Source organism: Lepisosteus platostomus, chromosome 6 (genome assembly GCF_059453375.1).
Source record: "Lepisosteus platostomus isolate fLepPlt1 chromosome 6, fLepPlt1.hap1, whole genome shotgun sequence".
Taxonomy (NCBI): domain Eukaryota; kingdom Metazoa; phylum Chordata; class Actinopteri; order Semionotiformes; family Lepisosteidae; genus Lepisosteus; species Lepisosteus platostomus.
The window spans coordinates 61,410,084-61,431,799 of record NC_142616.1 but is presented as its reverse complement, the minus strand read 5'-3'; the positions used below and the strand labels follow the sequence as shown (position 1 = coordinate 61,431,799).

The 21,716-nt window shown below is 35.5% G+C and overlaps 1 protein-coding gene across 1 annotated transcript in view; it reads right to left on the bottom strand.

The window, feature by feature from the left end:
• The window catches only part of cpne9 (copine family member IX), a 126,050-nt gene that overhangs the window by 8,336 nt on the left and 95,998 nt on the right, over positions 1-21,716 (bottom strand). The window contains exons 15-18 of the mRNA XM_088636740.1: positions 21,230-21,411; positions 14,059-14,186; positions 8,862-8,964; positions 6,660-6,717 (exon numbers count right to left, since the gene is read on the bottom strand). Of these exons, the coding sequence (XP_088492866.1) occupies positions 6,660-6,717; positions 8,862-8,964; positions 14,059-14,186; positions 21,230-21,411 (471 nt within the window). The remainder of the gene's footprint in view (positions 1-6,659; positions 6,718-8,861; positions 8,965-14,058; positions 14,187-21,229; positions 21,412-21,716) is intronic.

Here is a 21,716-nt window from a genome sequence, read left to right as displayed (position 1 = left end):
ATCTTCGTTTCTCTTCACTCCTGTGCACCAAAGCGATGGATTGAGATTATTGCGTGTGCTGGGTGACAATCATAAATTTGAAGAGAACTTGTTGAACATGAATATATGATTATGTATTAGTTCAGAACCAGCCTGCAATATAAAAAGTGCTGTCTGACCTCTACATTTATTGTCCCTTCACAACAATCACATGAAAACCAATGTCAAGGTTCCCTTTAAAATATGCCTATAAATTACTATAAGGCCCAATGACACAATAGTACCGTCATTTTAATGGAAGCAATGATGTTATACACAGAGTCACTTGACAGTTCTACTATAAGTAAACCCTTGCATGTAATGCTCTGACACCATTTACATTCATCCATTTATTTTCTAACAGCTTTATTCAATGCAGGATCGCAGGAGACCCAGAGCCTATCCTAACAAGTAAGGGGATGTAGACTTTGGACAGGTAGCCAGTACTTTTTATACTTTTTTATTTTTTACAATTTTCCAGCATAGTAGTCCCTGCACAGAACCAGAAACAATCTAGACAACACAGATGTCCATACCTCAGTCAATGGTTCTTTTATCATTGGAAGGTGTCAGTATTAAAGATTTTCTTAGGACAAAATCCAGGATTTGTTTAAAGTGAAATACCTTGTTTGATTGCTTAATGCTTCTGCACTAAAATCATTTAAGTGCCACAGAATCCATCAGACATTGTGTCATACAATAACATGAAATCCTGTTTACTTCAAAAGGAAATAGCTGCATCCAGAAAATTTGTTCAAGCACATCTGAAAAACATCTATTTTATCTATTTCATTTACTGCTACTGACAGCTATTGCTCCATACATTCCTATTTTCCAAAATACATTGCAAGCTTCCAAATCCTGATGATGGATATACAGTAATTTCAGTACAGTTAAAGTAATTTCAATTATCTTGTAACTGGTTTTAGGGATTTTGAATTGCCAAAAAAACATACAGACAGTTTTCTTCCCCTAAACGGCCATTGCCTGCAAAGATTATCCATAAGAAATTTACGAGGACTATTATAAAACACTATTTCCAGTGCAATTATAAAACTTAGGTCTGTAATCAAACAATTATTTTTATTATTTTCATAATAAGTGGGACAATCTTAACGGTTTCTAGAGAATCTTCCATTCATGAGACACAATTTGTCGGCTAAACATAGGAACAAACCAACAAAACTGGAGACGTCTATACAGTAGCAACAACATAAATGAATAGAATCTGTGCAAGCCAAGCGCTCATTAATTTAATGAGGTTTTTCTTAAGCATATTCTGTCAGGCTATAAGATGTAGGAATCGATTTCGACGGTGCTTTGGAAAATACTCTGGCACAGCAGATGGCTTCAGAACAAGGGCAGGAAGGGTACAGACATTTTGACCTCAAGGGACTGGATATACAAAACCAGACATCTGCTGCCAGACAGAAGGTTCCCTAGACCTCCTATGTGAGTCTTACTAAGAGCCACACTCTCCCTCCCTCGCTGTTAAGCACTGCAGAGAACCGACCAGGCTTATAAATTGTTAGCCACAGGCTGCAAGACATCAGTAGCATAGCAACCAGAGGTGTCACTGAAAAACACCTTCTTGTTATCTGTTTTTCAAATAGGTCCAGTTTAGTCAACTAGATGGCACCAGAGGTTAATTCAACAGTCAGGACTTTTAGCCTCAGATTTAAGATGGTTTCAGAATAAAATAATTTACAGCGGTGTCCATCCATTCAGTTTCAGTCGGCTTTTTCTCATGAGGGTCATGTATTCTGAATAGTGTCAGTTTCTACAATTATAGGGTAACTACTTTGCCACAATTCATTACCCTCCTTGGATTAGAAATGACTGAGTGCGATTTCAGATTAAGGTATCCTGTATGTAAGGGTTTTTATGCAGAGCTTACATAGAGGACCTGTTCTATTCAAACAGCAAAAATAGTGGGACACTTTCATGTTTATAAATTGTTTTATATATAGATATATTGTTTTTCATGGTAATCTCATACTATACATAGAATAATATCTTGGGGCTAGTCAAGTTAACCTTCCATTAATATATATCACATGTTCTATGTGTTAGAATTCTATATTTCTAATCTGGCTCCATCACGATTGCTAAAATATCAGAAATATATTGATAATAGCAATAAGCAAGTCTAAATTACTGTTTAACTGTCACCGAACATTTTCTACAGTACTCTTCAATTTAACAATCTTAGTAGATCAAAGAGTATAATCACATCATAACATTTTTAGAATTAGACGCTTTCTAATCTCTAACTCATTCGAATGTATGGTTTTTTGTTATTTTATCAGGGTGTATAAGTCTGAAGGGCACTGTGTATCACAGAATATTAATTGTTGTTCCACAGAAAATCATATTCTGGTGTACAATAAATCAGTAGCTCACTGTGCAAATATTGTTATTTACTTTTCTTAATAGTGAGCAGATAAGTATGTTGATTAAGAACTGTTCCTTGGCATACTTTTATGAAGTCACAAGCAATGTAACTTTTGATATCTGCATAGAGCTAATTAAGAATATGTATAAATAGCCAAGGAAAAAGCCATGATTGTAGTTAATGAAGCAGCTGCAAGAAAACCAAGATTGCTTGGTTGCTATGGGCATGACTGAAGGCAGACTGTCTATGAGAACAGTTGCCTGAAGAATGTTCCATTTAAAACAATGTAGTTGTCCACAGAACCCCAAAGACAGCTTTTTGAATGGGTCCTCAGTTTCATTATGTTCTGTAATAAGTGATTTTATTAATTATTGGTGTTGCACCCCCTTTTTTTAAATTTGAAATTTAAATCCAGGCTCATGCATTTGTGTTTCAAACTGCAGCCAAGATAAACTGTGCAGAATTCAAGCAGGAGTCCAAATAATCAGTAATCAGCTTGTGGAATACAGCAGACACCACTCGTAAAGGGAGGGAAATTTATTTTTAAGACCGAAAAAAATAAAAACTAACCATGCTTATTCAGAGTTTGCCCTATGACTTTGCAAAGGTAATTATCTGAAACTCTGCAGCATTTGCAGGAAGAATTTATTTTCAAATGCAACTCTTGGCATTGTTGGCTGATCAAAGATTCTGCTCCAGCATCAGTCCGTGTAAACTAAAGATAGTTACAAATTTAAACAAGCAGACTCTACATAATAGGTCCCTCTGAGATGCGTGCTCTTCTTAGGCAAGCATAATGTGGTCCATTTTGAATTTTGTTTTACTGGGCTACTTGGCAGAATCACCCAATGCAGGAGTTAAAACTTAAAATTTACACCAAATAATTAAAAAGCCAGAAACAATTGGATATAATACAAACCCAATATGACTGGCTTTTTAAAAAACGAGGAATGGAAAAAATTGTCTGAATTTGCACTGTAAATGTACCAGATACCATCTGTTCTAAATAGGCTCATTATTACAAAAATAGTAACAAGTATCAAAAATGACTGCAATTAGACAGTTATAGATTTAATATTTGACTGTAATATGTGCTATTTTTTTCTTTTTGCTTCCCTACCTTTCTGAGGTCTTTAGGATTTTTGAAGATATAATATATACTGCGTACAAAAACATACAAACTATATGAAGCATAATCATGTAATTCAACTCATTACGAGCAGTAAATGTCAAAATGTAAAAAACAGGTACCTAAATTAATTTATTTTCCTATATAAAGGATGAAACCAAAAATGTAAACTTAAACAGAAAATAACACTGGGAGATGACTAAGATACACTTCGGTCACACTAATTTGCATGAATTAGTAGCATGGTCAGATTTTTTGTACTTTAAAACATGTTTAATTATACCCCCTTTTCTTTGGTATATGAGCTTCCATTATTTGTGGGTTTTTGCATTTGTTCAGCTTAGAAAAAATAAAATGCTGAAAAACACAGCTTGCCACAGGGAGACAGGAGTAAAACGTGTGGCTGAAATGTACTGAATAAATCCCTCAAATACAGCTACTGTATATACACAAGAAGGACAATGGTTCAGGGCCTCAGCACTTTCCACTTGCTTTTGCAGAAACAAGCAGTTTTCTTAAGCGCCTTGGAGAGATGCCACAAAACCTCTACAGCACCTTGGACAGAGGTTTCAGAACCTATCAAACATGCAATAATAAAACCTGGATATCTCCAGCTTCAACTCCTGAAGATATCCCAGTTTCAAAAGATCACTCCTTGTGCAACCAGTGATAGTTTGCATGCATTCAGGATATTCTGCCATGCACAGACACTAGAGCACAGCTTTGAATGGGTTTTCATAGAAAACCTTTCAAGAAGGACTTGATAACACAAACTGCTCAGACTTTCACAACTCCACTGAACATTCATGCTACAATTCCAGCATTCAATAATACCACGCTCAGTGCATGAAAGAGCCCACATGGAAAATAAGACCAAGGACCTGAACTTATAAAACACCTGACACACTCAGGATGAAGAACCAAATTATCCCTGTATTATCCAGTGTATGCACTGGCTGCCTGTTTGAGTCCTGCTTATCTTTTTTAAAGCTCTACATGACTGTGGACCTGCATGCCTAAAAGGCATATTCCTATTTGTGACCTAAGAGAACACAATGCAGCTACGCTAAATGTCACAAAGATGCAGAGAAAAAAAAAATGCAAGTGGTTGAATATTTGCATTTACAGTCCCTGAACTAGAATATGATCTGCTACCATTTATGAGGGATATGTATTAAAAAGCAAGATTAAGAACACACTTACAGTATGTGTAGTTTGTATTTATGCATGTGTCTTTTAGGGGACTGTTTTATTGATTTTAAAATGTGTTTTTATATCATTTTATATCTTATTTCTCAACTGTTGGCCTTTATACTCCTGAAAACTGCAATCTAAAATAAAGATTGACTGATTTATTGATGAATAGAGAAAGGCAGTTGGAACATTTGAATTTATGTTGGCACAAGACTATGGATCACAATACGGAGGTATTAAAATCTTTATATATAAATGTAGCAGATGAAGTATAAGGATAAAAAAAGAAGCATTCAACTAGAATAATTAATAGTTCACATTTGCCAAAACAGTTGGAGAATTTAACTTCTTGCAGCTCTTAAGATTATTCAGCTTATATTTCTAAATCATTATTAAAGATGTAAAAGAGGTCTCTGATCTATAACTAGTCAAAACTGAATATACTGTAACTCTATTTATGTTATATTACATAGAACTAGGATATAGCTGGTAAATTTATACATAAATGTAATACGATTTTGAACTACATTTAGAGTATCTAATTTCAACTGAAGCTTAACATTTAGGCTTTAAAGATTCTATAATGTGTGACAAACTATTCCCCTCAATTGCTTAACACAAGATAAAATGCACCAGTATGACATCAGATATGTCATACTGTACAGATACAGATACAGCCACTGTAACTCATGGAATTCTCAACACATTCATGTTGAGATTCCTTTTATTTCCACAGAGTTTTCAATTAGCTAAACCAAAAATATGCACATAGTGTTACTGTTTTAAGGAAGCCCATAGTATGTGTATTTTAAGTAACGTAAGTGGTTAAAAATTAAGAGCTCATAAACTAAATATGTGCTCTTTCCTGTAACTTCTATTAATTCTACTTGAGTAGGAAACTTGAGTTTTTTAGATGTGCAAAATGAAAATGTCAGGAAGCAAAAAAATAATATAAATGATCAGGAGAAACGAATAATAGGACATTTAAGCAATACAGTGGCTATCAAAAATATTAACCCCCTCGGACTTTTTCACAATTTATTGTGTTACAGTATGTTATGTATGTACAAGACTGTTATGTTTTATGTACATAACCTTCATTTCTTAAAGTAATTATAGACTTTCTTCTTTCCTTGCTTGCTGAGCAAATTTTGCCATGTTCATTCGGGAATTACAAACGTTTGCCCATGCTCCCTATATTTATAGTAATCGTGGACCCTCACCTGTTTACCAATACCTGGTGACAGAAGGTAAATGAGGTAACAAGCTAGTTACCTGTGAGAACAAAGAATTTCAAACTTCTTTTAGTGTTCTAACACCATGTTATACACATTTTTAACTAACCTGGGCGTCAGACTAAAATCTGCTTGCTTTGGGTGTTCATTTTATTAAAAAAGAAAAATTACCATTTTCAATGCAGTTCACTTACTGTATGTTTATAAGTACAAATATCATGTAATTAAATATTAAGTGTTTATAGTCATGTTTATACAGTTTAAACAACAGATATCATGAAAAACCTGGTTTCAAGCAGGTGTACTCAAACTTTTGACCGGTACTGTATATAAGGCATTGACAAAGTTAACTTGCAAGTGTACCGTGCAAACTCAGTATTGTGAAGCACTGATGTTTGGTATACATGCAAATAGTATGTTGTGAACACATTCTTCTGAGCACCAACAGTACACACAAGAGGATGCTAGATCTATTACATCTTGTGTGTCAATGACTTGTATGTATGGAGAAACCAACTGTCATTGTAGGTGGCAATGGGTTCTACACAGTCTCACTGGCACTGTATGCAAACACAATTCTTACATTTTTGGTTTGTTACCTACTCGACAATTTTTTTACCTGCTCTTATTTAAGCATTGATTTTAGACACATTAGGCCTGAAGATGCCTCCCAGTGTAATCTACTCACCATCAAACTCTGCTGGACCAACACCCACAATGATAATGGACATTGGCAGACTTGATGCCTGCAATGAATCAAACAAAACTGATGAGGAGATAAAAACATTATTACCTTTGTATCACAAATTACAAGGATTTCCACTAGAATTAAGTGTTATTATATCCCTATTATTATAGGGATGTTAAAGGATATTCAACTAGATTTTAACTAAAACTTACAGGCAAAACGTTTCATAAACCTGTTCCTCAAATTCCCATTATACAAGGCAAAACAATAATGAAATGTTATCTCAAGAAACATCCAGAATGTTAAGATTGTATATTGTTTTCTATAGACACTATCTAAATTCATTTGTTATTCATTTGAGCCCACAACTGCCAACTGCACTTTGTGAGATATAGAGCTCTAAAGAATAAATAAGACATTTTGTCACCTTTAATCTGATAGTGCATTTAACATTAACAAGTCAACCAGTCACTCAAAACTAAAAAAGCACTGGAGATAATTTCCTTTCAGCAGTAATAATTGAAATCAATAGTCACACCTCCACAATGTGCACCACTGTTAACCATAATTGCTAACAGCAATGAGAAACCTAATTGAAAATGTGAAAATAATTGTGTAACACAGTTTAAACAAATCCAGTGATAGAGCCCCCTGAGAGTACTGTCAAAACTAACATACCTAGCAGAAATAATTCAATGTGCAAAATAAAATACCTTTATTGTCTGTGTAAACTTGGCACTCTGATTAATTACCCTGTGACATTTTACTGACCTAATGTGATTTATCTTTCAGACCTGTGACTACAAAAAGCACAGACTATATTATTCATAATATAATTAAAATGCAGCAGCTGGTATCACTTTCTGTTTAGCAGAGATTAGACTCTGGGCCATTCCTGATCTGCTAAATGCTGAACTTTCATTGGAACATAAATGGCTAAAACCCTTTTTTTGGCAAGAAAAGCTGGCAATACATTTCAGTCACCATTAGGAATTTTTATCCTGTTTAATTTCTCACCTGAGAAGTTTTTATGCTTTTGTCTGATCTTTTAGTATTTACAGTGAGTAACATTTAACATTGTTGTTTCACAAGTTTTATTTTTCATTATTTAAGGGTCTACTGTATTTAAATGTGGCGTATAATTATTATTTCTGAACTTCTAAATTTATGATTGATTAATACATCATTTGTTTACATTATGTTGCCTATTTTCTTTCCTTATTTTGAACTAGAACTATTTCACATGCAACACAGCAAGAGTCCCAATATGCTGAGCTTAATTACCTATTTGGTGCTGTAGTTAAACTAATAAATTGCTTGATTAGAACATTGGCAAGATTTTTTTTACTTGCAGGTTTGAACATTTATTGTACTTATGGAGTGCAATAATTAAAGGTTGGTCTTCTATCACATTTAAAAACTAAACACAATGAAATAGTTTAAATTAATCTGACTACTACGCCATTTAAGGACTCAATTGTGTAACAGATCCTGGCTGGAACAAAAACTAGCAGGTGGTGTGTGGGTCTCCAGGTTGGGGAACTCCTACAATAGGGATCAGAATGATGACTCCAATACTTGCATGCTCTGAAGCAATGTGTCACTCTATTGCAGTTGTGCATCAGATACCCACTTGTCATAATTATACCTCATTATTAGAAGAGACTGCTGCACTTTTATTCCACTAAGACCTTTGGTTTCCAGTCGTGATCCTGGTGACCCACATGCCTGTTAGTCTTTGCTCCAGCCGAACCCTCTGTTACAGAGTCCAACTTAATAGTAATAATATTAATTTGAATTGTTTGTTCCCCAAAACGTGTGACTAGGAACAAAATACAAAAAAACAGCAGGTGTGTAGGTCACCAGGATCAAAACACGAAACCACTGACCTAGACTTTCTACAGATCAGATTCATTGACCTTGCTTGATCAGCCACCTCAATTTTGACTGAAAACCATGCTGGTCAGATCATTTTAATTAACCATCTGATTTACCATCTGATTTACCGCGAGAATCTTGCAGGTCTAACTGGAGGATGGTGTTTTACAAATGTTAAAGGAATTATGAGTAATATTAAAGTCGTCTTCATATTCTCCTCCAGGCAGGGAAGGCACGTGCTCTCTTGTGCAGTTAACCTTTTTCATGCAGCTTGACAAATACAGTAGCTCAGCATAAAAAGGAAATCCAAATCTCCCAACTTACGTTAACAATAGCTTCCTTTGTCTGGACCATGTCAGAGATTACACCATCGGTGATTATCAAAAGAACAAAATACTGGGAACCATCTGTTATATCAGCAGCTGACCTGCAACAGGTGACAACAACACAATGATATAAAAACGTATCGCCAAAGACTATTTTAAGTTTTTATCCGAATGCTGAAAGTTGAAAGATAAATCTGAAATTGAACAATTTCCATGGTTTTTTTTCTTTTCTTCATAATTAGGATTAGTCCTTCTCACTTATTTTCCTTTGACCTACCCACCTGTTGCTTCATCTTTGGAATAAAAAACTTCTTACGTTTAAACTACATTCAATTTCCATCTCTCCTGCTGTGAAATTTAAATGTGCTCTTTATTGACAAAGATAAAGATTTAAAGAAAAAGAATATCCAATTACTGTTTAATATAAATCTTACAAACCTGTTCATGTGATTACCAAGTTTCACCACCTCTCCCTTATATTCTGTTATTTCACTAATGTGTTTTTATTGGCTCAACACAAGCCAGTAAGGTGGACAAATTTCATGTTTCATGACCCAAACATTACACACGGAGAAAAACAGGCAACATTAAAGAAACATGCAAAAATTACTTTGGTTCCACTTGATACCACTATGTTTTTAAACAACAGATGTATAATAAGTCATTAGACATTTTAGCACAAGAAATGTTGTTGTGGATGAGCATTTCAATACTGTTTTCCGCCTCCTTTAACACACAGTGGCAATCATGGTGACTTGAAGTTTATATGAACTTTCTGATGAGAAACTACCACAAGGGACTGAAAAGCAGAGGCTTAAATTTATGCATCTTCAACATAATTACGAGCTACAAATAAATGTGAAATTTCCATATTTAAGAAATGTACAGTATGTAGTATTCTCCCCTTGATTGTATGGGATCTCTCTGCACTCTCCCGTTTCCTCCCACTGATCAGAATCAATGAACACACAAGAGTGAGTGAGTGAGTGAGTGAGTGAGTGAGTGAGTGAGTGAGTGAGTGAGTGAGTGAGTGAGTGAGTGAGTGAGTGAGTGAGTGAGTGAGTGAGTGAGTGAGTGAGTGAGTGAGTGAGTGAGTGAGTGAGTGAGTGAGTGAGTGAGTGAGTGAGTGAGTGAGTGAGTGAGTGAGTGAGTGTTCGTTCCCTGCAATGGACTGCAATTCTGTCCGGGGTGTAGTCCTGTCTTGTGCCCTCAGCCTGCCAGGTTAGACTCTGGCTCACTGCAACCCTCTAAAGAGAGCGTTTCTGAAAATCTGTGGATGGATGTTATTATTTTACAGATGTGCCAAGGATATATTCAGTAATCTTTGTCACAAATTGTACCACATTTTAACTGTTAACTAGTCTTGTTGTATATCTGCATTATTCTTTGCTAAATGAAGTATAATTATAGAACATCAATGGGATCTATACATTTGGAGGCTAATTTATACTGTATATACACATGCTGTAGATATTTTAACCCTCTTTCCATTTGTATGCCTTTCAACACTGCTGCCTAGTGCTTAATGATTTGTAAGCTACAGCTTTTGGTGGAGGTGTGTTTGGTGGGGTCACAGCAGCCACAGCCATGAGTAATTGTTTAAATTACCAGTAGCAGGCCGCACAGTATGAAATAGTTGAGCAGTAACTGTAAAAAAGTGCCTCGAACAGTGCAGAGATGCCTAATTATCAAATGGGAGCGATGCAACAGGAATGTGTATTTGAGAATGTTATACTTTGCTTCTTGTATGGGAACATAAGAAAGGTTACAAACAGAAAGAGTACATTTAGACCATCTAGCTTGTTTGATGGTAGCTAAGTGATCCAAGAGTCTCATCCAGCCATTCCTTGAAAGTGGTCAGGGTAATGGGTTCAGCCTACAGTACATGGCTGAGCTGCTTGTTCTATACTACCAAAACTATCTGGGTAAAGAAGTGTCTTTAGTTCTTGGTTTTCTATGTTGTTTCCATTTCTATCCTCTGGCATGCTTTGTTGCCTTCAGAAATGGGATTTGAGGGTCAACACTTTAAGGCAATCATCTGTGATACTTCAAGCTGCCGATCAATGCACAATGACCCATTCTGACCTCCCACCATCTCTTATCACCCATCCCGGCTCTTCTCCTGAGTTAAGACTCTTGTTACTCCTTACTACTGTTGCTTTACTAATAGACTAGGTGTGCCAGCAGTGAAGGAAATTAGCTAATTACATTTAAATACTCTGTCTGACACTCACCAACAGGCTCACAGTACTGTACTGTAGGTTATTCCATGCAGGTTCCTTAAGCTCCTTCCTTTGGAATGATAAGTATAATGGAGGCCTGAGATTTCTAAATCAATAAATATGATCCCTAGAGGACACAGATGCAACTGTATATACAGTACATTCTTAGAATCTGCATCTGCATCTTTCAGCTTTTTTTATAATTCTGAAAGCAGCCTTTTTCCACCAGGATTGGAAATCGTGCCCCTAAAGTTCAATTTCATTGTTCCCTAAATGGGATTGATTCTAATGACTGAGTTAAAGTGTGTTAGTTCACTTTTTAATATTAAAGCTAACAAAATGTGTTATTCATTTACTACAAAATGGTAATTACTGAATTACTGAAATTATAACTTCATTTTAAACCTTTTCACTCAACTATATTTAACAGTTGTGGGGATACTGTATTTCTGTAGCTTGTAGTCTATTTTTTTTTTGTGAAGAAGTTTATTAAATTTAGCTAATCTAACAGAACAAATGAGAAAAAAGTAATGTAGTTAATGTTATTCCCATCAGCAATGCATCAACAAAGCTAGTCTATTCATGATCCAATATTTAGTAACATTTCTTAAATATATTACCTTTTGTTGATTATACTATTGTGAGAGATAGGACTTAACAATGAACAGATTTAGGGTCTGTAAGGCTAGTGTGTAACTTAGTTGCAAACCTGTGTGTGTCCATAATCATTAAAACAAAAACAATTTGGCAAAATAAAAAACATGTGTTCTCTAGTAAGCATATTTTGCATTCAAAAACATCTATTTTTCACAATGAACATAAGACCTTCACATAATAATATTTCAACATCTTATAAGAATTCAACCTGCTTGCTGAGTCCTCACAAATTTGATACTGTCATTTGAAGCACAGCTATTAAACTTCCAGTACAGTGTGTGTCTGACCCATTTTTGAACAGTAATCTTTAAAAATTAAATAATCCACCTTTCCTCACCCACATATTTTCTAATTAGCGTTCAGAGGCATAAGAACCTGTCTGTTTCTAGTTTTTTACATCTGTTTGTGTATGAAAACTCCTCATAATCAAGTCCTCCATTCAATGCTCTAAAAAGATATTTCTGCTTTTCATAATGACCCAAAATCTAATCAAATATTTCAATAATTAAACTAATTTTACACTTATTAAAATATAAAGCCTTTCTCTCATTTTCTTGAGTGTTAAATTAATATCTTCATGAACATTGCCAATCTATCATTTCAGATTTCTTCTACTATGATTTGGTAAAAATTGTTTCTATTAAAAAAATGTTTAGATGACAGTGTTGTTTTCTTTCACAAGAGCTGTACTAATAATCTTTTAAAAAACACCAGGTTATCACAAATTAACATTCCAGACCAACGTAGCTGTAATTCTCCAAAGCTTTCATTAAGAGCCTTGAAGCACCAAAAAAACAGAATAATCCAGTTAAATAATACAGACAGATACACACTGTTCCTCGTTATCCTAATATAGTAATATAGAACACATTACATGAAACAAGCTGCAACTGCTCTTGGATGAAAGTTCAAGGAATAGTTTTATATAATCTTTTCATGCGGCATTTTCATTTAATGTATAGAGGCTTTTCAAAACTCTTTATATAACAGGAGGAAGCCTTCAGCATAAAAAGCTCAGGGGAAAATGCTTATTTTCTAAGAAACTGGCGAAGGAACAGTAGGGAGTGTGAAACACAAACAAACCTTTGGGTATTACAGCTGACTGAAAACTTCAGACAGGTTGTATATAGTCTTCTCTCCTTAGAGACGAGGGTTTTATTTAGAAGAATATGCAAATCCTTCTTTCTTAAGCATTGAGGGGACAAATCCAATACATGTTCATATGATGTATTTTAAGTTGTTCAGGTTCTCCAATTGGTATACTGTTCCATGCCTCTAACTTTATTTTCCTTCAAAGACTGTATTCAAGTTCATGTTTCATTTTTTAAGTTCTTTTCAGATTGAACAGTTTAATGCTTTCAAAACTGATTCAGATTCTCTTATTTTTCTGGTTCATCAATGAACGAGCTCACTCAGTGTGCAGGTTGAACCCTATAGTCCAGATATTGCTAGGTAACTGGGCTCAACTTGCTTTATTCTGGACTGTTCCAGCAGATGCTCACAATTGAACCCAGTGTCACAGTTTCACAATGGGCCCGAGGCTCCTGACCTTTAGTAGACTTAGTATCTTCAGGTCATCTCATAAACCTATCACTCAAGCTTATCCCACAAATATTCCATTGGTTCCCTTTGGGTGACCATGAATGTCAATCCGGCACTAAACACTGTATGCACAAAGAAGTGACTTTTCATCTGTAGGTATGGAGTAGATGGTGGTGTACAGACTTGTTCCAAGATGCTATGCACATAGTATTGGGCAGTGAAGCGAATTTGTATAACATGTCCTTATCATAACTCAGCATGAATCAAATCCTACACTATCACTCCTGTACCAAGTGATCTTATGCAACGATACAGTGATACAACAATACTTTGGAAATTCATCTCCCTAGTGTAGTGTTGATAGAGAGCTGGCCATAAGATTAAATCTCCTTTCATCTCAGAAAATCTTTCCATGTCCTGTGGCTAATTATTCAGCCATTTATTGCCTAATATTTAAGAATTTAGCCATGCTGATGGCATCACAAACCACAGTCTATCAGATGTATTCTGACCATTCTGTTACCTACTGGCTCATTTCCAGGCCCGATGACGGCATGCTCTGTAGGTCTGACCAACTAAAAACCAGTTGTGAAGATGTCAGAGGCAAATATTCCAGTCCTGCCTTAATGTATTGATACATGGTGCAGCATGAAGAGGCAAAGATTATCTCTGGTATTTTGTTATTTTATAGTTGGTCTAAGTTGAATATCACTAAAGAAAATATGCTTTGATTTGGTATGGTTCTATGGTGAAAACGGGGTCAATTTTTCTTACCTTGCAACTTGGTTGATAACTGGGGCGAAGTTGGTTGGTCCATACAACTGTACGGTTCTTAGGCTTTGAAAGTAGGCCTCAAGCACACCTTCAATTCCGACACAGTTTGGGTTTTCATTGTCCGCATTCTGAAATGAAACAGCAGAACACAACAACTGGTGATTTTCCTCATTTATCAAACCAAACTTCAACCCATTCATTCCCGTTTAAAGCTTTATTCATCCACTGCTGAAAAAATGAAATAAAATTCCATCTTTTCACCCATTGAAATCCGTTAAGTATTCAAATAATAAAAAGTTCTATGAATAATAATCAAGCAGGAAACTGTCAAAAGGCCTTTTTGCATTTATGTACAAGAATGGAAATGATGCAAAGAAATGCTCTATAATATTTTCACATGCACGTAATGGAGTTTCAATGCTTCAATATATTACGGGAAGAGAGATAAGACACAATGAATAGCTGCATCAGTCATTTTGATTCTGACAATGGCTTTAGGGACTCTAAGCTTTGTTATGCATTGTTTTTTTCAGGTCATAGTAAATCCTGGAATATATTTATTTATCTGACAATGTAAGCCTCAGTATCAACTCTGCAAAGCAATAATGAATCAGGAATCAGAAACAGATTTAAAACATGTATAGCCTTTAAACTGGGCTCTTAGTGTTTGAGCATGTCATTGTGTAAATCAATGGATGAACGAACACATGAATTTAGATTTACTTTGTACGTGTCAGTACCATAAAAGTATAATGAGGTTCATTAACTGGGAACACAGCGATATATAAAATACTGCACCTTATTTAGAGGATTTAAGGTGCAGGATAAGGTTGACACAGAAAACAGGAGTGTAATTATAAAAGTGATGAGAACTAATCCAAGTGTCCAAAAATAACTGGTATGTTTATAGCTGCAGGACAGACAGATTAACACATTTCATTAGTGTCTGAATTATTGATTACTCCTCTACCAGAACTGGAAGGGCATTATTATGGAATGGACAGCCGTAAAGAAAACTGTCCTTTCAATTGTTCCCATGTTGGTAGGGCTATATACAATATATATTACGAAATTGTGATTTTTCTGGTTTATTTTACATATTATTTGAAAATGCCTTATTCACCGTAGTGAATGCAGAATCCCTCCTTTTTGTAATTTCAACATTACCATCTTGTTTTAAAACCAGAGGCCAAATTATGGGCTCTTGCAATATAGCTGTTTTGTTCATTACTCCTATGAAGGTAAAAAGCTTTACATTTGTTTTTTTTAATCAATTTATTAAAGATACTAAATGAGGTGGAAACAGACCACAGCTACCTTAATTGTCTCAGGTCTCTTTAAAAGGCCTGCACAAAATCTGGATGGTAATGTTGCTATCACTAAAAGACAGCTATTGTGCTGAATGTGGCATTTTGATGTAATGAATAATAGAAGTTAGTCAAGAAATATGGCAAATTAATGCTTCGTTACAACATCAAACAGTAGATGAGAATCTTTCTTTTGCATAGTTATGGTATTTGCGGTATTTTTAACTTACTAAGCTAGAATTCCTATGCAAACCTCCTATACTGTATATGTAATATTCCTAACATGGTAAAGTCTTTGGAGCAATCTTAAAGCACAGGACTTCAAGAATGTGACTTCATATGTCATATGACTTCAAAAGGCCAAATATTCTAGCAATCACTACTTGTATTTTTAAAGAGGAAAATGAGTCTGGATGTGTGAACTACTATTAATGTCAGCTACCCTCTTCTGAGCTAATGTCTTATAAAAAGTGTATAAATAATTCAGTAGGCCACTACTGTTTAGGTGCTGCAATTCAGCAAAGATACAGAGTCAAGAGTTCAGGTGAATTAGGACTGCAAGAATCACTGAGATAGAGATTATCTGCTTTTATTTTGTATTTTTTTTATTTAAAGTGTTTTTTTCCTAATACAGTATATTCTACTTTGCTTTAATTCAAAGTTTCATATGCCTGGCATCAAAACATCTCATACAGTATCATCTCCAATTCTTATAAACCCTAAAATTATTTTTATTCTCATTGTAAACGTACTGTAGTTTGGTTTTCAATGAAGAACTATCACCTTCCAAAGCTCATTTTAGGTCTTGAATGGATTTCTCTGTTTCTGATCACTTTGTCTGCCAATTTTCTCCAACCAGTGTGTATAGGTATGCATTCTCCCTTAAAATGCAAGATTATTCTAGGACTTGCCACTTGAGCTTCTGGACTGTATCTTCACAATTATGAAGGCAATCACATTCAAGGAGCTTTGGGGTTCTCAACTATATTTAATAAACCAGAATTCAAGCTTCTCTTCTGCCTCTACTCTTCTGCTGTCAGTCAAAAGGAAACATAAACAGTATACTCTCCAGCTCTGATATGCTGTAAGTAATATACACGGTAAAAAAAGGCCAAATATTTTTTCTTCAAGTCATCAAAAAATCACCAGAATTTACTTAACATCTGTCAAATGAAACATAAACAGTATGCTCTCCAGCTCTGATGTACTGTAAGTAATATACACGGTAAAAAAAGGCCAAATATTTTTTCTTCAAGTCATCAAAAAATCACCAGAATTTACTTAACATCTGTCAAATGGCCTCTTAGTGTTTATCCTTATCACCTAATTGACACCAGCAGCATACCGACTCCACTGCTCTGTAAAAATCCAAACGCCTTTCCCTATAGACTTAACCAAGTGTCATGCCTTCCATTTAAGTATTTTTGTGCCAAGAGGCACAAGGGCTATCATGCTCAAATTGCAAGGAAAGGAAGTATGTAAAAAGGGTTAAATTCCAAAATATTTGTGTGGGAGAACTCATTATAAATTGTGTTGAGATATCCCTATTTTTTAATGTCCTACAGTGGGTAGCATATGGTTATTAACTGGAGTTCTACTAGGTAAACTGTATCTCTGTATTATGTAGTTCAGTGCTACAGCTGCATAATTAGACATATTATAAATGACACTAAGCTCTAGGAACACCACAAACAGCTCTCTATCTCACATGGGCACCTTTTGGGTGTCTTGCCACTCCTAATATAAGTCAAAACATTAAAAGCTGTTGAATCCAATTTTTTATGGCAAAGATGAGGATTAAAATTGGCAAATATGCTTCATCTTACTCAATGGCACATATTCATCTTTCACCTATTGAAGAAAATAACAAGAAGTGACAGCCTTTATACATTTTTTGGTGATGTACATTCTACATTTTGCAAAGGAGTTACACACTCCATTACTCTGGGGAAAAAAACTTAACTCTTACTGGGCGTTTAAAGACGTGTAACCAATTTATGTTTTAAATTAACCACATTTGTGTCATTCTCAAAACAAGCTGATTCTATGACTGTATCTTCAAGACAGCCTGAAGTGAAATCTGCAGTCACTGCTTCTTCACCCTTTTGTGTCTAGACACCTAACATGACAGCCATATCAATACTTTGACATGTACTCGGGAAGAATCTGGCAGTTGTGCAAAATGTCTGTACTCACTACTCACAAATAACGGAGGACAATACAAATGACAAATTAATTTTGTTACCTTGTAGTTTTTGTGGCATAGTGACTGAGGTGTTCAACCTAACAACTAATTTAAATACATCTTAAAAGGGCTGAAGTCCAAACCGAACAGGAAGGTCCAACACAGACATGACACATACTACAGTTAAACATTTATGTAAGACTGAGTTTGCAAATGAGTCATATCAGAGAGGGGGCACTAAATGCCTCTTGTTATGTTTAAAAAGTATCTGAAATAATAAACCATAATTGCATAGATAAACTTCATGAAGCTAGCTTTATGTAAATAAAAAGTTGATTGCGTGAGAAAAGTTGTTTTATATATGCAGAGGAGGAGGATCTGTGTGGTTCTCCCCGAATAATGGAATCATGACAACACAATCCAGTCTACTGTGTAGCACCATTAGTTTCAGTTTCAAAAGCACAATTTAATATTTTGAAACCTCCACCAAATTCTAATGAATATTTCATGAAGAACACTCAACCTTAACTGGTATATCTAAAATTGGTGTGCTACTCCAAAAAAGAAATGTCATATTGCATTGGCAGAAATTACCGTATAGAGCAACATAAAGTGTGTCTTTTATACATTTTTCATACATTAAAAATACCTTTGCATGGCAAAATGTCACCTTTTGCATGCAAATAAACCTTGATATTAACAATATATTAGAGTGGAGAGCTGTGTCAGCATGCCAGTTGTAAAGGAAGCGGTGGAGATTAATTCCACGCTGAAAGCAACAAAAAAAAGGAAGAAAAAACATTTCAGCTATGGATTTTCTTCAGGGGAGAGACGAAGAAAGCACAAATATGAGCCAAAGGGTGCAGATTCCTGGAGATGTGTGGAAGGCACCTATCTCTAAATGAATGGAGAGATGAGAATTTTCTGGTTGCTGAGAATACTAATTTCTTTCTTATCACTACTGTATAGAATTCTACCTTCCACCCTTCCCTTAAAATTTCTTGTCCAGACCACAAAATACGATGCTGAATGTTCCCAACAACCAATAATAAACAAAATGTTGTTAATTTCATTCCCATCATCACTGGTTAAATGGTATCTTCAAAGTGTGTAAATTAATCACCTTATGGTAAAAAGCTAAGGTAATATACATGTAAACACAAGCAAAAGCAATGAATATCGTAATCCTTTAGGAACTAACTATGACGTTCGTAGACTTATAGTATAACTCACTACCAATCAAATGGAGAGCAACCTCTTCATGCTTGTAACCTTTTGTGCATGAAGAACTTAAAGTTTTTCCTTACCTTAATGGGCCTATGACAACTTTTAATTGGGTATTCTGCAGTGATTTAGCTTTTAACACTCATAATTTTCCATATGGAATTAGCAGTATTACTGTATGTACAGCCATACACAGAAGGACATGTGATGTAATTGGAAGCAAAGGCTCATAATGTGTTTAAGATTGGTAAGTTTAATTACCATTTCACTGAGCAGCAGTATTTTTGTTATCCAGGAAGGAGTAGCAAACAGACATCCTGTTAAGGCTCATCATTTATTTACAAACCACTGACTGTGGAGGAATCCCCTTTGTGATTCTGTCCTTTATATACAAACACAAACACATTACAGTTACAAAAAAAATCTTGGGGAAAAAAAAGAACTGATTTAGAATGTAATTTCGAAACATTTGCTATATTACAATGCTGCAGCTTATAAAATATGACTGCTGCTTAGCCCAAATCAGAAATTCCTCAAAAATAGATTTTCAGTCCTTAGAAACCACAATGCTAATTTACTGTCCCTTTGCCATGGCTGGAATAATTTTAGGAAAGGGAACCAGAAAGAAAATTTGGAAGGGGCATTTCCCCAAGGATGCTGACCACCTTGCTCATTTCATACAAATGCTTCCTTTCACAAGCTGTTAATCTGTGAGAGCCTCCGGGAGCTCCAGAACCAAGATGGCTCGGCCACAGCCTCAGGGGTCCGATGTTTCTATTGAGAAATGAGCTGAAATTCACCACTTATAGGAGGCAAAGAGCCTGTTCAGCAAATGTTCGTGAACAATGCAAACAAATAAAAGTAAAGTCACTCAGGGGGACCCAGGCTGAGTTATGAAACTTGGCTCTCTGTATAATTTAAAGATGCTCGTCTGTAAATTCCTCTAGTTGGAAGTGTTATTTTTCTTTTTCTAATTTCACAGCACCTTTCAGGTTAATTTGTTACCTTGTAATGCTTTATTGCACACATTTTTCCTCAACAGTGATTTAACGTTGCCTAGTGTAGCTATACTGCAGTACAGTATGTGGACAATTATACTGTAAATCTTAAACAAACAGTACAGTACAGTATATGGACAATACATGTTGACCATTGTTGAGTATGTAGGTATTTTGTTCAGTGGAAGTAATAGGTTTATTCCATGCTGAAAAGAGAAGAAAGAAAACACAAATGTTTCGGCCATGGAGCCTTCTTCAGGTGTGAGAAAGACAGGGCAGTAAGCAAAGGTAATGTAGCGGGAGAACAAAGGCTGGGAGGGAGGAGGAGCGAGAGGCAGGAGCAGGGGACAGACAGTGGCCAATCAGGTAGTGTGAAGTCAGGATAGGCGAAGAGAGGTATGAAATGAAACCTACAATGAATAGAGAGAATGTATTGTAGAAGAAAAGTAGTCTGTCATTGAGAGAAGGGGCAAGGTGTGATCCTAGCTGCAGGATAATTTTAGTTTCTGTAGTCTTTCTGATGTTGGAGTTACAGAAACCAGCTTTGAGAACACAGTGTACCATTTTGTTAGTTCATTTCCTGTTAAGGCTCATCATTCTATTCAATCAAAAATGCCAAAGAAATTCTTCTTTCACATGACTGTCCAACAGAAATTTTTAATTCTGTTGCATGATTAAAAAGAGGGAATGTACATGGTGAATGAGACTTCAATTGGGAAAAGTCAAAATTTTGTGGACAGGAATTTATGAAACAGGCGAGACACTTCATTAAAAATAGTGATATTGCATGCAGTGTCTTGAAGCAATTAGAACGCAAAATAAACAGTCAAGTACATGACTATAAATTCAAATGGAAGTTACTGTATGATGTAACTGTATAAGCTTTGATTAGACTGCATCCACAAAACTGCATCCATATTTTCTGAAGGTACAAGAGGGATGCTGATGATTTAGAGATATGTAGAAAAGCAAAAATAGCTTTATATCTGCTTACAAGAGTGGAGTACGAAAAAAAAATCACTTTATAACAATGACAGCAATCATTACAATCACCACCATCATGATCATCACAACTCTCCCCAGTATGTCCTTCATGAGGACTTCTCAAAAAACACTGTAAAATGAAAAATATCAAAACAACGATTCTTAATAAAAGTCTATTTAATCAAATAGGATATGAATTGAGGTTTATGCTACAAAGAAGAGCATCCAAACGAGTCTAGGTGCATCAACACAGTATTACAGATGGTCCTTCATCTTTAGGACTGACAAAAATCTTACATCAGAGGAATGAAAACTGAAATCAGACAAAAGATCAATAACGTAAGGCACTAAGTCATTAAAAGCCTCATGAGCAGGAAGGTAAAGCCATCTCTCTTCCACCCAATATCATCCAAACACATCAATAGCTGCATCTCAAAACTGTGACGTGAAACTGAATGTAGAATTCTGCTTACCAGAGGAAACACATGAGAGATTTTCCCATCTGGTGGCAATTTGGCTCCAAATCCATAAGCTGGGAAAAGCTTATCGCTGTCGTAATCCTGAATGATCTCTCCCACCGCCTTCAAGGCCATGGCGTACGCATTCATCTGGTATGGATTCATGTAGTGCAGGGAAGTTGGCTGAGAAGGATTTCCTCAAGGGGAAGGAAAGTGGGTTGTTGGTAACTTAGTAAGCATACTTCTTATACGAAATAGAACAGGACTTCGAGATGCTGCTTTTAAAGCCACCTTGTAAAATAAAGTTTAATATTACTATCAAGAGGACATTTAACTGGTGATGAAATGTTTTAATAAACTTTTAGCTTTCCCATGATGTGATGCATTACTCCTTTTGACATCGAGCTTTCCTGTGGGCAAATTGTGAGAAACGTTCTACTGCTAAGTGGGAATTTTGTCCATCTTGTACAAAGGTGACTGTTTTTTCAGTGCATTTTGACCA